The sequence below is a fragment of the Colletotrichum jinshuiense genome, chromosome 6 (genome assembly GCF_051148585.1).
Source record: "Colletotrichum jinshuiense chromosome 6, complete sequence".
Lineage (NCBI taxonomy): Eukaryota > Fungi > Ascomycota > Sordariomycetes > Glomerellales > Glomerellaceae > Colletotrichum > Colletotrichum jinshuiense.
Window position 1 is genome coordinate 2,238,889 of NC_139313.1, and position 14,633 is coordinate 2,253,521.

The 14,633-nt window shown below is 56.6% G+C and overlaps 3 protein-coding genes across 3 annotated transcripts; 2 read left to right on the plus strand and 1 right to left on the minus strand.

Annotated features, from left to right (window-relative positions):
- Positions 1 to 600: 600 nt before the first annotated feature.
- EsH8_VI_000572 (translation initiation factor eIF3 core subunit j) lies at positions 601 to 1,711 on the minus strand (the record flags this gene model as incomplete). Its single annotated transcript, XM_083271825.1, has 4 exons — positions 601 to 616; positions 670 to 1,355; positions 1,417 to 1,517; positions 1,693 to 1,711. The coding sequence occupies 4 exons, from the start codon at positions 1,709 to 1,711 to the stop codon at positions 601 to 603; spliced, it is 822 nt and encodes a 273-aa protein (XP_083126999.1).
- A 3,795-nt stretch (positions 1,712 to 5,506) lies between these two features.
- Positions 5,507 to 6,708, plus strand: EsH8_VI_000573 (alternative oxidase-domain-containing protein; the record flags this gene model as incomplete). The annotated part of the gene is made up of 3 exons (XM_083271826.1): positions 5,507 to 6,011; positions 6,071 to 6,496; positions 6,563 to 6,708. The coding sequence occupies 3 exons, from the start codon at positions 5,507 to 5,509 to the stop codon at positions 6,706 to 6,708; spliced, it is 1,077 nt and encodes a 358-aa protein (XP_083127000.1).
- Positions 6,709 to 11,624: 4,916 nt separating this feature from the next.
- Positions 11,625 to 13,749, plus strand: EsH8_VI_000574 (C2H2-type zinc finger protein; the record flags this gene model as incomplete). The annotated part of the gene is made up of 2 exons (XM_083271827.1): positions 11,625 to 12,738; positions 12,788 to 13,749. 2 exons carry the CDS (start codon positions 11,625 to 11,627, stop codon positions 13,747 to 13,749), a joined length of 2,076 nt encoding a protein of 691 aa, XP_083127001.1.
- Positions 13,750 to 14,633: the final 884 nt, after the last annotated feature.

Below are 14,633 nucleotides of genomic sequence, written 5' to 3' on the forward strand. Positions count from 1 at the left end.
TACGGTACCGAGGATATCGCAATTTCAAAGCAGGGGGTGTTAGATAATACGCATACAACGACCGACTTGAAACCGATTTCGAAATCTCATGACAAAAGACAAAGACGGCAGAACATGACAGGTTAAGGCATGGAGGGGAAGACGAGTATCAAAAACGAGGGGTCGCAGATGTATCCTCAGTGATTCAAATCTATCGTGTTTTGCTCTACTCATTCCCAATACCCATAATTCTAGAATGGCCTTGCTCCTGATATCATGCGAGAAACGCACTATGGCCATGCCCTATGACAACTTGGATTAGACGATGACTGCTTTCCATAATCACCCAGCGTCTGTCCTGATCGACGCCATATCCGCATCCTGATAATCTACTCCCTACCACCTCCCAGCAGCCCCAACAGCCCGCAAGTCCTCCTTTCAATGCCCCAACTGCGCATGGCGCAGCCGGGTTCGCGACAGCGACGCTGGTAGACTTGGTCATGCCGCTGCCACATTTGTCGGTACAAAGCCGCGCCGGGACTGTTGGCACGGAATGGGCTCGCGGAGGTGCAAGGGGCTGGGCGCTGGGCGTGGCAGAATAATGCAACCCTGCCTTTTGCTTCACATAAAGTCGTCACTAGGAAAGGGTCAGCAACAATGTCAAGTGTGCATGCAGCCGGATCAACTTACTCTCCGAAGCCGTCGTCCTCGTACGTCTCAGTATCAGCAACGGGGGCACGGCTGACAACGGCCGAGACCTTGGTCTTGGCGGCCTTGCTCTTCTTGTTGCCTCCCTGAGAGGCCTTCTCCTCCTTCATCTTCTCGTTGCCGAGAGCAGTGAGGGTGCTGGCGACCTTCTTGATCTGGTCGCTGGGCAGGTCCTTGGCCAGAGCCTTGGCGAACTCCTGGAGGAAGAGTCCGTAGTGAGCCTTCTTGACATTGTTGGCGATGATGGGCGTCAGCGTGGTGCGGAGGTGCTCGAACTGGGTCTTGGTGATGGGGTTGAAGAGCGGCATCTCGGCAATGTTGGCCGTCTTGCTCGGGTCGTTGGGGTCGATCTGGACGGCGGTGCCGGCGAGGTTGGCCTTGCGGCCGGAGGGCACACCGATGCTGCCGAAGAGATCCTCGGCGTGCTTCATGTCGGACTCCTTCTCGGTGCGGCGGAGGCGCTCTCGGCGCTCGGCCTCGGTCTCCTCCTCGTCAGAGTCACCGGCCTCGAGGCGAGCACGCTCCTCCTTGAGCTCGGCGATGCGCTCGGCCTTGGACTTCTTGTTCTTCTTGGCCTCCTCGAGAGCCTTGGCCTTTGCCTCTTCGGCCTTCTTGGCCTTCTCGCGCTCGACCTCGGAGTCTTCGGCGGCATCCCAGGAGTCAAGAACCTGGGGGCGAAGATGTCAGCGTACATGCACCGAGGTGCGATGTAGAGAATCCTCAACATACGTCATCATCGTCCTCCTCGTCTTCGAACTTGCGGCGGATGGGGATCGCGCCGACGGCGGGAGAGGAAGAGCCGGAGCTCTCGTCGCCGCTCTCCTCCTCGTCTAGAGGGAAACATCACAGTCAGTAGAGCCCAGGCAGGTCGCAAGCGAGTCTTGTGGTGGTCTGGAGAACAGCAGTTGCGCTGTCCGGTCTGGACAGATCATCGCGACATTTTGCCTCTGACGATAATTTGTGTGCGTGTGCGTGTGCGGGACAATCCAGGTGTTGATAACTCACCCCACTTCTTGGGAGGCATGATGTCAGATTACGATTGCTGAACGCGGGGCAAACGAGGGAAAATATCCAGGAGCCGGTGTGTGAAGACGACTGCGCGAGAGCAGAACAATCTTCTCAGAGAAAGTGGTTATCAAAAAACGATGTCAAAGTTTGGGAGAAGAAACCCGTCGGCCTGGCTGGAGTCTAGTAAGGAAAGAAACAAATTGTGGAAGGGAAGGGGGGTCTGTGGTTGGGCAGGAAGTGAGAGGGAAACCCCGTCAGGCCGAGCGCGGCAGCGGCCAGCAGCGGGGGACACGCTGGAAATCCGAGCCTGTCTCTTTGCAGTCCACTTACATCCGCCCACGGTGGCACGCTCACTGCGCTTGCATTCGTCCGATGAGGCATTCCTCCTGCGGGTTTCTTATTTGAGACAAGGCAACGTAAGTTGCTCACCTTTGCATGTTTGTGTCGCTAAGGGGGGCGCTACGGGCGGGTGAAGGCTCACTAACATGCTCTTCAAGGGACCTGGCTTGGTGGTTTTGGGCGGACTGCCAAGTTACAGTTACATAAAACTCTCCCACTTCCCTTTCCCTGAACAGGACACAACTACCCCCGCCTTGCCTTGATATTTTTCCATGGTGATACTACAGCGACTCGTTGGGGGTCTACATACAGACTCATGAGGTTCAGGTTGGATACTGGTAGGTTCCGCAAAAGATGAAAAAGCAACCGAAAGATGTCGCAACTCGTTTCCGCCGCCTCTCAAGCTGCATCTCTATATGCGAATTTCAAACCCCAAGTCCCGAGGCAAAGAAGGTTGTATATAGGCGGCAGTGCAGCTTCGTGTAACCCCTATTGATCGACCGCAGCAACAACACCGGCAACCCCTTTGTGCCACGTGGAAAGTGTCAAAGTTTCCAGATCGCCGAACCTGGCTCACGCGCCTTAGAGGAATCAAACTAACTTGCCTCATCATAAGACTTCAGCGAGCTTGGCCCGTGATGGACTTACATACTCAGTCGCACAACAATAGTCGAGGATTGGGATGGCAGCTTTAAGAAATTACGTCCGAGGTCAGCTCTCCCAATGCTCGGGTGGTGACAGGTGCTCGCAGACGTAGATTTTGCGGTTTCGTGACATGTGGTTGATGGACGTTGGACCCCGCCATGCTTGACTGCATTTGGCGACAAGCATCGCCAGGACGTCTCTCGGAGAGGGCTGGTTCCACGGGACGTATCATTTGGCCTCACTGGCCTCACTGGCCTCAAGTGTCAAATCTGGCCAACCATGGTTCGTGACTTCCTCATACTTTGGCGCACCCATTGAACTTCTTGTGGAACCAGCCCGTTCTTGCCTCACTTGAGCTGGCCATCCAGCGCATCTCCAAGCAGTGACTCACCAAACAACCCCGCGCCCACGCCTGCCAGACAAAAAAAAAAAAAAAAAAGAGGAAAAACCCCTCCAGGCAGGCCCCAGGCAAATACGGTACGTACCGTTGCTGATTGCGGCCCCACCCGGAAAACCTATATAAGCCCCTCCACCCACCGCGTTTCTTCCTTCTCTTCTCTTCTTTTTCTTCTTCATCCGAGTGCAAGGGCTTTACGCGTATCAGTGAGGATTCGTCCGAGATCGTGTTTTTGCTAGTTGAAAACTATAACTATGACCACTCCTGGTTGGCCTAGGCCGGCCAGGGAATTTTTGAACACCAAAAGTCTTTTTTTGCAAAGATTATTTTTGCTTTCATTGCTTGCGGTCCCTTGCGGATCGTGGTGAAGAAGGTGCTGCACTTCCCTGATAGGGAGAACACATGCGTCTTGAGCCCTTGGCACGCCATCACTGGATTATAACCAATGCTACGATTCATCTGTACACACAAACTCTTCGGAATGATTGTGACTCAGTGAGACACTGCAGCCATGTGCAGGACGGCACCGTGTAGCCGGTGCTGGCAGGCATCCTGAGATTTGATGGTCTTGTCTACCAGGTACCTACCACAAGACCGTAATGTCGTCTCACCCACGCCAACATGGTGTGGTCCTGCGGACTTGCAACGCTTGAAGGATCACGGCCCCAGCAGTTCGGATGACGTTCTGTGCCAGCAGAGCCGCCTTCTCCCGATCACTCCACAGCCGCCTCGAAGCAGCCTCATCCTGCAAACGTGACCAGCAAATTCTTCATCTTCGTACAAGCATCCATGTCGCATCCCATCTGGTGAAATGTCTTGGCCACCTTCTGGGTGAGAGGACGTGAGAAGAATCCACAAATTTGAGCAGATTTGTCGCCCTACAGTCCACCCGCCCGCCCATCCTCCAACAGTCAATGAGTCAACGCAATCCCAAATACTCTCAAACGTCATCCAAGATCCAATCTTCAATCTTCTGAGCGGACAGGAGGGTTCCCGGTCCCGGGCAATCATCTTCAATCTGGAACGGGATGAATATGCCTAATGGGGTTACTGCCATAATAACTGGTCCTCTTCCCCCCCCTTTGGACCTCCGGAGCGGGAAAGGCGGAGTCGGCGGCAACCGTCCTGTAGGGCGGAATCTTTTGGTTCATTGACAGGGCGGGATTTGAAAGTCTAGTTAATTAACGGGCTCCTCGGGGTCCAGTGAAACTAGCTCCTAGGCAATCGCCGTCTGGAAACTCGAACAGACCTAGCAAGTCTCTACCTCATGACTCGATCGTTGAAAGGACGGAGAAAGGAATAACCAAATAAATAAAACTCTGCAGTCTCGATTGTTTCGTAGCCAGCGGCTGAGATGTAGAAGTGTTTTGCTTATTGTTGCTCGATCATGTTGAGACCTTGCGTATTGGGCATTCAAGCGCATCAGTTGACCATACGACCGTCCCGGCCGGAATGGACGCCCCCAAGAAGCAGAACAGGCCGTAAGATTAGCAATACGAGCCTATTCCTGTACAACTCTCTAGCTGGGCGAGAAGAGGAAACAAGAAAAATAGTTCCGCAACTCGATTTCAATACAATCTCAAATCTCGACCAGCGTCCCGGGCCAATCACGTCCCCACGAAAAAGGTGCGGAACGGCCTCTTGACTCTGACAAAACCCCCCATCCCGAGAGGTCCCGACAGGAACGCCGTGCCAGTCCAGCTGATCACCTACGCCCGCCCGCTAAGACCGCCGGCAGCGTCTTCCTCCCCCCGCGGCGTTTGCAGTGCCCAGGTGCGCCCCCCACCAGGCCCGGCGTTTTCCATCTTTAGGTCCTCCACCTCTTGCGTCGCATACCCGCGACGCCGGGGGACGGCGCGAACGTCAGCAAACAACGACGTGAAATGCAAGTCGCTGATTGAGTTTTATGCGGCGTACTCTCGGCAATTCTCCCCTCCTGGGCCCAAAGGCGTCGGCCTACCCCGTTTTTGCCATGGATCGGGCTTCCACAGGGGCACATTGTGGCATTGCGCAAACCCATACGGATTCCTTCACCTTGTTGCCTACCCGGTCTCTCTTCGTCGTAGTGCCCCCTTCCGTTCCTGTTCTTTACCTTGCGGCCTATTGGATCCCCGTCTTCGCCGAAACCGAACCCTCACGCGGTGGCTTGCTCCCCTTGACCATGTGTACGCATTGTGTAATGTGTTCCATCTGACAGGTTCCTCCCAAACCACAGCCACCCCACCGCTTACACTGGCACGCCTTACGAGTGTAGGTTTCCAAGCATGGTTGGTATATAAGACTCCGGGCTCTGAGCCTCGTCAGGCCGTACGATTCCCGTCCCACCATCAGCACACATCAAGACATTCTTGACATCAACATCAGACCTTGACACATTCCCAAACCTTAAAAAAAAAAGTCTACCCGACTTTCACTAAACCACCGTCACCCATGCTTTCATCAACAGCATCCACAAGACTCTGCGCGCCGAAACAAGCCGCCCAGCTCGCTCGGGCGGCGGCGCTTCGCAACCTCGGCACCTCGTCCTTCGCGGGCTACTACTCGGGTGGCCTGCGGATCTCGGCCACCGCCGGTCTGCAACAGCAGCACGGTGGTCGGCTCTTCTCGACGACGCCGGCCGCCCAGCTCCGCGACTTCTTCCCCGCCAAGGAGACGGAGCACATCCGCACCACGGCCCCGGCATGGCCGCACCCCGGCTACACCAAACAGCAGATGCACGATATCGTGCCGGACCACCGCAAGCCGCGCACCGTTGGCGACTGGGCGGCGTGGAAGTTCGTCCGCCTGGCGCGGTGGTTCATGGACCGCGCCACGGGCCTCGGCTCGGAGCAGCAGGTCGACAAGAAGAACCCCACCACGTCGTTGGTGGCCGACAAGCCCCTCACCGAAGCGCAGTGGCTGGTGCGCTTCATCTTCCTGGAGAGTATTGCTGGAGGTGAGTTGTGAACCCCTCCTATCGTGCGGAAGCACCGTGTACTAACAAACCGCGACTAGTCCCGGGCATGGTGGCCGGCATGCTCCGGCACCTCGGCAGCCTGCGCCGCATGAAGCGCGACAATGGCTGGATCGAGACGCTCCTCGAGGAGAGCTTCAACGAGCGCATGCACCTCCTGACCTTCATGAAGATGTCGGAGCCGGGCTGGTTCATGAAGATCATGATCCTCGGCGCCCAGGGCGTCTTCTTCAACGGCATGTTCCTGTCGTACCTCATCTCGCCCAAGATCACCCACCGCTTCGTCGGCTACCTAGAGGAGGAGGCCGTGCACACGTACACGCGGTGCCTCTACGAGATCGACTTGGGCCTCTTGCCAAAGTGGTCCGACCCCAAGTTTGAGATTCCCGACATCGCCGTCCAGTACTGGAAGATCCCGGAAGGACACAGGACGATGAAGGACCTGATTTTGTACATCAGGGCTGACGGTTCGTAACCACCTCCCCTTGAGCTTATGGGATCCCAATCGACAGTGGACTGACAAGATATCGCAGAGGCCGTTCACCGAGGCGTCAACCACACCTTGAGTAACCTAAACCAGAAGGAGGACCCGAACCCCTTCGTCAGCGAGTACAAGGACGGCGGAAAGCCGAATGCCGCGCTGAAGGCCCAGGGCTTTGAGCGCGAGGAGGTCATCTGAAGACGCGGATCGAGAAGAAGACCGCAACGCACGACATTATTTGCTTTGCTCGAGCTTCGTAGCTTTGTTTTTTGTTTTTGGACCAACGGACGACATCAGCGCAGATGGCTGATTTTTGCTCCTTGATTTTTGCTACGAGTTGCAGAAAGAAAGAAAGACCGATGATACCATTAGAAGAAAGAGGGGATTGGCTGGCGTAAAAAGAAGGCGTTTTTTTTTTTGTTGGGAGACGGACACCCCCCACTCATTGTACAATATTGGGAGAGACATCGGTCTTTTGGATGGTTTGGATCTTGTTGGGTTTCCAATTTGGTCTCGTTTGTTAGATATGAGAGAGAGATGCTCTAAAAGAGACTCTGTGAGAAAGTCCTTTCTCGGGCGAATAGATTACCTTTCGTCAATGCCCGCCATACTTTCCAGCATTGAGGTGTAAATCGAAGTGACGCTGTATGCTTGATACAACGGACGAAGTGACATACCAAATGCATTTCTGCTGCCGGACAGAGTTTGACGCTATGGGAGTGATACAAGCTGAACAAGCCAGCTACATCCATTTTCCTCTGATGTTTCGCTGGGCTTGGGGATTCACCTCTTCTCTAGAGTGATTGACGAGCACAGCCACCCCAGGGCACGATTTCGGTGGACGGTTGATGCCGCCTCACCCTTTGGATGAACGGCATCTATAGTTACCATCAGATGAAAGTCAACTCTATCCCATGTTGGCCCTGCTGCCTGATGCCGGCCTGGGCATGGCGTAATGACCGGGAACATGGCAGCTGAGATGATTCCGAAATGCAATATCAAGTGCCGGTCAACTCGACATCTTGGGCACATGCCAGTCCCAGGCGTGCGGTCCGGTTCGTATTTCCGAAATGTTTCTAAAAATGGACTTGTGAAGGCGGGGGAAATGGCTCGAGGCCCGCCCCGGCATGGATGCGACCTTCGACGGTGTGGAGAATGGAAGCTCCTCCGAGCAACTCATGGGCTTCGATGGCCCTGCAACGGACCCTTTCTCGAATAAGCTTCTTCTTGCCGCGCGGTGGATTTGCGAAGACACATATGCTTGATGTCATGTTGGGGCGGGCCTGGTGTTGGGGGCCACGACGGCTTCGTGGCTGTGTTGAACGCCATTCCGCGTCCTGCAGCAGCGCTAGAAGTACGACGGGGCCCGTAATTGGCCATTTGGAAAGGCAAGTAGCAAGACAGAGGCACTTTGAAAAGGACACTTTCATCGACGAATATCATTTACAGGGCTGATGGGAAAACCCTGTTTCAAAACAAAACTGCGCCTCCTTGGAGCTCCTCGTAGGAGACCCGTCCGATTCTGGGGCAGCGGATGCTCTTGAGCTAATGGAGGGGTTGTGGCCTGCTTCAGGTGTGTAATCGGTTCCCAGGCGGTCTCTCCATCTTCTTGACGGCATGTAACGCCGACGGAGATTCGAGGGGTCAAGCTCATGTCGAATCTGACCTTCATCTTGTGCCTTGCGCCATGGGCCTGGAGGGTGAGACTTGTGCCTGACGATGATGGTATGCTGCCGTGCTCCGACTCAACCTTAGCGAGGTGGCAGCAGTCGGCTTTCAGAGCTTTGGACGATAGAGAAGGGTGATTGGGTGCGGGGACGTGACGCAGGCTCCGTCGAGTCTGACCATGGCCGCCAAAGGCTTCCGTCTGGGCCTGGGGCCTTGCGATCTGTATCTGGGAGGAAGACATGTGCCGAACTTACACGGGGGTGCGTTGCAGGGAATGTGACAGGGTTTAGGGTGCGTGTTTCTGTGCTTCGCTCACCGACGAATAGGCGAGCCGATGGAGGGACTAGTCGTGATGAGTGTCAGCATCCTCCTCCTACGAGGGCAGAGCGCACATTCGAGGGAGCGAGGTGCAATGCGGCAGCTTAATGCAGATGGGCCGCCGGGGCCACGGTTGTTCTGCCCATGGTCTCATGTGTGAGATGTGTTGGCGGGCTTACTTACGGGCGGCAGCTTGTAAGTGGTGCCAGCGTTTAATTAGATTGTCCACCACTTGGTTGCCCACTCTCATCTCATCACTGCTCCATGTGGGCTCGTTCATCTTGTGTCGATGAAGGGGGATCGACGGAGCTGGACAAAGGCGGTTGAATGATGTCGTCGTCAGTGTTGATTAGCGAAGGATGCCTGGCATCCAACGCAGCCAGTTGAGCTCCATCGTGTATCAGGTAGTCTAATGAGTTGGATATTGAAAGTGGGAAGTGGGTGGACGGGGCCTGTCAATCAGTATCTGACAGGCCGGCATCGAGCCCGGACCAGGGAGACAGGCGGTAGCGGCGACGGTGACAATGACAGGTGATTGAATCTTGCGCGTGCACCAGGGGGGGGAGTGGGTATGGGTCGGTGTCGGTGTGTACTGTAGCACAAGACAAGAGTGGAAGAACAGACCGAGCCAGAGCAGAGCGAGAGCCAGAGCGAGAGCCAGAGCGAGAGCCAAAGCGAAGGCCAGGATGACAGTGTAATGGAAAGGGCCACAGTGGTGGGGGGAAGTGTACCGCACTATGCGAGGATGAGGTAAGCCACCTAGGGCTCTGGGCACTCCTACGGGGAGCAAGGAAGACAGGCTGCCAAGGCCAAGCGAGGAACAGTGTAATTTCAAATTATCGGGCCTGGTAAGCAGTAGAGGTGACGGATGGACACGGACGGGAGACGGGAGCCCACTCCAAGGCAGACTCGAGGGCAGAGAACGCCTAACACAACAGCTTCAGTCGCAGCTTTGCCATGAACGGGACATTCCCCTGAGCCCCGGAAAGGCACTCCCAGCCAATCCTGACGCCGGAGCAGAAACAGACCGTCACCATTGGACCTGGAACGGCTCGGGCAGGGAACCGTACGATAGGCAAAGCAAGGGAACTAGCTACTGGTGAGAGACGTCCGCCGTCTGAGGTCAGGAGGCGGCAGGTACCTGGCGGTTTGGCCAACGGTCCAGTGCCTTGGGTAGAGTGTCTCGAGATGAGTCTGTACTATAGCCTATGTAGGCTAACGGGAACGAACACCTTGAATCCTTTGCAACTTGCAGACAGCATCCGTAATAACGTGCACCGACAGGTCGGGAGGGGCCACCCACGCCGATATTTCGGTAGTCTCTTCCTGTGAGAATAGGAAGCGAAAGCCCGCTCAAGTCAAGTCCCTCTTTTCCAGTGCAGCATGCAGTGAGTGCACACTGGTGACCGGAATTCCAATGTACTCAACATGGTGGTGCATCGTCTACAATGTTCCCGTTCGAAACGAGCCCCCATCCACCCCGCTTCCAATGGTCGTTTCCCGCCCGTTTCTCTGACCATGGACATCATGCGCGCTAGACTGAATGGGCGTTTGGTTTTCTTTGCTCTGCTGCCTAGGAGTCCCTCCCTTTGTTGGCTCGCGCACCCTCGACGCCAACATCCCCGGCGCTCTCGAGCTTTACCCCCCCGGTCCCCGACGCCGACCCGTACGCTTTAATATTATCGCACACTACACCGTCCGGAGTCACAAGCTTTTGTCCAGTGTGTCGACGACCTTCACGCCCCCAGCATACAGTGTTTTGAACCTGCCCGGCACGGCCAGCTTGTTGGCGCCCTCCCGCCCTAGGCTTTAAAGATTATCTGCGCATCAAGCCCGCCATCCGCTTTTCGCACTCGGGCATTAGCATCACGCCTCCCGTCCCAGACAGCGCATCACGCCCATCCGTTTTCAACAGCCTTCAATAGTAGCAGTCCCCGAGAGCTGGCCAACAATCCTAGCGCCAGACAGCATTCCATTCCTCCGCTTGAAACCCCTTCAGCTCTGGACTCCGAGCGACGCCCGTCATCATTGCTCAATCGACGTCAAGGCTCACCAGTGGCAAGCAGACTGACATATTCGAGAAACTTACGACCAACGCTTCGTGCAGCTCCTGCGTCCGGATCCCTGTGCGAAGGAGGGATATTTTTGGCTTTTAGCTTTCTCCCCTCCGCGACTTACAGCATCGCATCTCGCTCCGCGCATTCGCACACGCGGCCAGCACGCGTTCGACCAAGCAAGCCGAACGTCATTGACTGGAATCTGCCCTGGGGAGCTACGGGTAGAAAGCTGCAGCTGGCGCTTCACAGGCACAAGACAGGGAAGCAGAGAAGGGAACAACCACTCCAATCGCAGACCGTACCAGAGCAGAGCGCATACCAGACGAGTCGGGGCGCGCCGTTGCAGAGGTACCTCGTCCTGTCCCGAGCGTGGTAGAGCAAGTACGGAATACCTCCGTTGGGCACGCGCTTCAGGCCCAACCCCAGGTACACATCTACCTGACATTTACACACACGAAGCCGCCGGTCGACAGATCCATCCTCAAACGTGCACAGCCTTGTGGACACTACCCAGATTGGGCCGCCCAGGTGGAACCGATCCGCCCAATCACGCTGCCTGTCACCCACCTCACAAGTACCCCCCCAACTGTGACCCAACACAGACCCCAATTCCAACCCGGTGTCTGTCTGTCCGGTTCCTCGCCCGCCGACAAGTCCTCGCTTCCCCATCTCAACTCCTCTTTCGCACACTGTAGCACATTACCACTCACCCTCTCGCCGCGACACTCAACCTCCCCGACGCCTCCCCCCCCAAAAAGCTGCCAAAAGTCACACCACAAAGTCCTCTTTCTCGTCCCCGGCTCTGGTGCTCGTCGCCCTTGCTCAGTCACCTTCGTCTAAAATCCATCACCGTTGCGCAGATCTATTCGCGACAGCGAATAACACCTCGTCGCACACGGCTGCCCCCCCCGTCCCCTCCAGTTGGGTGCCGTCAGCTCGCGCGTCAGCACAGCCCCAGGGCGGTGCGGTGCCTGAAAGGCTGACTTGTGAACTGCCTCGCCCCGATTCTAAAGACAGCAACACAACACACACGACATCCCTCCATCCCGATCCTCGGCACACATCTGCATCATGGATCAACAGGGCCAACGCGGTCGCTCGCCGTCTGCGGGGCATCAGCAGCCTCATATAAGACATCCTTCGCATTCACCGTCGCCGAATCCGTTCCAGCCCACCAACGAAGCAGCTTCAATTGGACTCGGTCTCGGCTTGGATCAATCTGCCACTCAAGCCTTCTCCGGAGCCGCCTCTACCGACTTCTCCAACTTTAACACCGGCAGCAACTTCCTGAACGGCCAGCAGCCCGGCCAGTCCTTCAACCAGCAGCCCGGCGCCACCTTTGCGAACCAGGGCCAGACCGGCTTCCTCGATCCCAACTTCCCCTCCGGCGACTTCGCCTTGTTCCCGAACGCAGGCCAGGGTGAACAGCAGTTTAACACGGGAGTCTTCGACCAGAGCCTCAGCTCGGGTGATATGAACAACATGGCCATGTCGCAGAGTCACCACTCTCCCACCCCTCCCCACCTCCTCAATCCGGATCCCCACCAGACGCCCTCGACGCGCCAGTCTCCCGCCTTCAACCAGCACCAGTTCTCGTCGCCGCCGTCCGGCCACTCCAGACACGCCTCGCTCGGCCCCGAGGCCGCTCTCATGCCGAACCAGCTGAACGAATGGAGCCGACCCCAGTTCCAGGGTCACCGGAGGTCCCCTTCCGAGTACTCGGATGTTTCATCCGCTGCCCCGTCGCCGAACCTCGTGAGCGCCGACAGCTTTGATTCCGTCGACCAGCGCCATTCGCCGATGCAGCGCCCTGCGGACGCTGGCTTATACCAGCAAATCCAGGGCTTCGACAACTTCACCATCTCGGACCCCGCGCTTGGCAGCCCCAACCTCCATGGACGAAGCCCTTCGCACAGCCCGGCCATCTCTCCGCGCATCCTCCCTCAATCGATGCCCGAGCTCAATCAGCCGCCCAATTTTGGCCTTGGGAACCAGAATGCCGGCTTTGTCGGCGGTGCTGGCTATACCGGGCAAGAGGCATTCCCGACGCTGCAACAGCCCGGCCCTGAGATGCCCCAGGTCGCACCGGCCATCAACATCGAGTTTGCGCCTACCGCAAGGCAAAACAACTTTGAGCCCCCCAAGACTCAAATGGATCAGGATTCTCTGACTCCCCCCGAACGAGGTATGGCGCCCGCAACCCCGGGAATGACCACTGAGACTAACAAGTACAGCAGGCCGCCCTCGATCTCGGCCCCGCGCAGTAACGGACCCATTCAACAATTCCGGAGGAGGCATGGGACGCCAGACCTCCGTGGGCAGCTTGTCCCCTCACTTGGGGTCTGATCTATCCGCGCGAGACTCGTCACGATCGCTCTCCCCGCTCGACCGACAAGCAACAAGCCCCAGTCGCAGACGGCAATCGACCTCGGCCGTGCCCAACAACGTCATTGCGCTGAGACTGGCGGACCCCGAGTATCAAAATTCCCAGGACAATGGAAACTCGAAACGTGTGCAGAAGCACCCGGCCACGTTCCAGTGCACCCTGTGCCCGAAACGCTTTACCAGAGCCTACAACCTGCGATCCCACCTGCGAACGCATACGGACGAGCGCCCCTTCGTCTGTACGGTTTGCGGCAAGGCCTTCGCTCGGCAGCACGACCGCAAGAGACACGAGGGCCTTCATTCCGGAGAGAAGAAATTCGTCTGCAAAGGAGATCTTAAAGCCGGCGGCCAGTGGGGTTGCGGTCGGAGATTTGCGCGCGCTGACGCGCTTGGTCGACACTTCCGGTCAGAGGCGGGGAGGATCTGCATCAAACCCCTGTTGGACGAAGAAATGCTCGACAGGCAGCGTGCCTGGCAGGAGCAGCGGATGCAACAACAAAACATGCAGAACATGGCGGCCCAAGGCGCCATGGGCATGGAGCCGGGCTACCCCATGGACCCCAGCGGCCAGTACATGTTGCCGGCCGCGCTGCTTGCTCAGTACCCGGCGCTGGCCCAAATGAACTGGTCGGCGCCGGACGCGAGCAGCGGCCTCGAGGACGACATATCGGGCCGTTCGTCGTTCGACGCCAGCGACTACGAAGGCGACGACGGCGGTTATGTCAGCGGGCCCGGTACAGGGTTTGGCGAGGGTGGCATGGGCCAGAACTTTGGAGAAGTCGGCTATGCCAGCGACTACGGCGGTCGTTAACGGCGTATACGGGCACTGCTGACGGTTTTTGTTTTGTTTTCTGCCTTCTTTGTGCGGCAAATCGCCCATGACACGTTTTTTATACTATTCATTTATATCTGGGGGTGCGGCGCTTCATGATCGAGCGCCTGTTGTAAGGGAACACTGCGAACAACGCCCACTGAGAGGACATTGAGCGGATGGTCTGGTTACAGGGTTTAGAACGCGTTGTTATAGATACCATTATGACGATACTTTACTTTCACAATTTTTTTTTTTTGGTCCGTCCACTGCTTATAAGAACCCCGTGGAGAGATGCCAGAAGGGCGGCACGTGAGCGAGGAGACAGCCCAGAGCCAGGAGCTTACAGGCCCCTCGGAGGGGTAGCTTGCGGCGATAAGATTGCCGTTACATCATTTGACTGGGTCCGCGGGGTCGATCCAGCACTCTGCCCCGCGTACGTCGTCGATTAGTGAACAAGAGAGGGCGTAAGTCTCTTATTGTTATTATTAATTCTCAAGTTGAGGACGGCCGCGGGCTTGGTTCGGTCGATTACGCTCCCCGGTTTTATGGGGATTTATTCGTTGTTTTGTTGACCGACCTCGGCGCCGGATTTTTGCTTTTTTGTCAAACTACCAACCAATCCCCCCTCCCGAAAAAGAGTGAGAAATCGGCTGCGATCCGTAAGCCAGGGGGGCCGACTCCCTCGGCGCCGAAATAGAGGGGGTTGTGTGGTAGGTGGGTTAGGTGGGGCTAGTACGGTCAAGCACACCCCCACCGGGACCTCAGGAGCTCCGAGTAAAGTGTGCGTGCATTCAGGTGCCGAAAGATTGTTGGTAGGGGGCAGAAAAAAAAGCCAAAATCTTTTGAAAACACAAAGGAATGCCATCATACACTACATCATC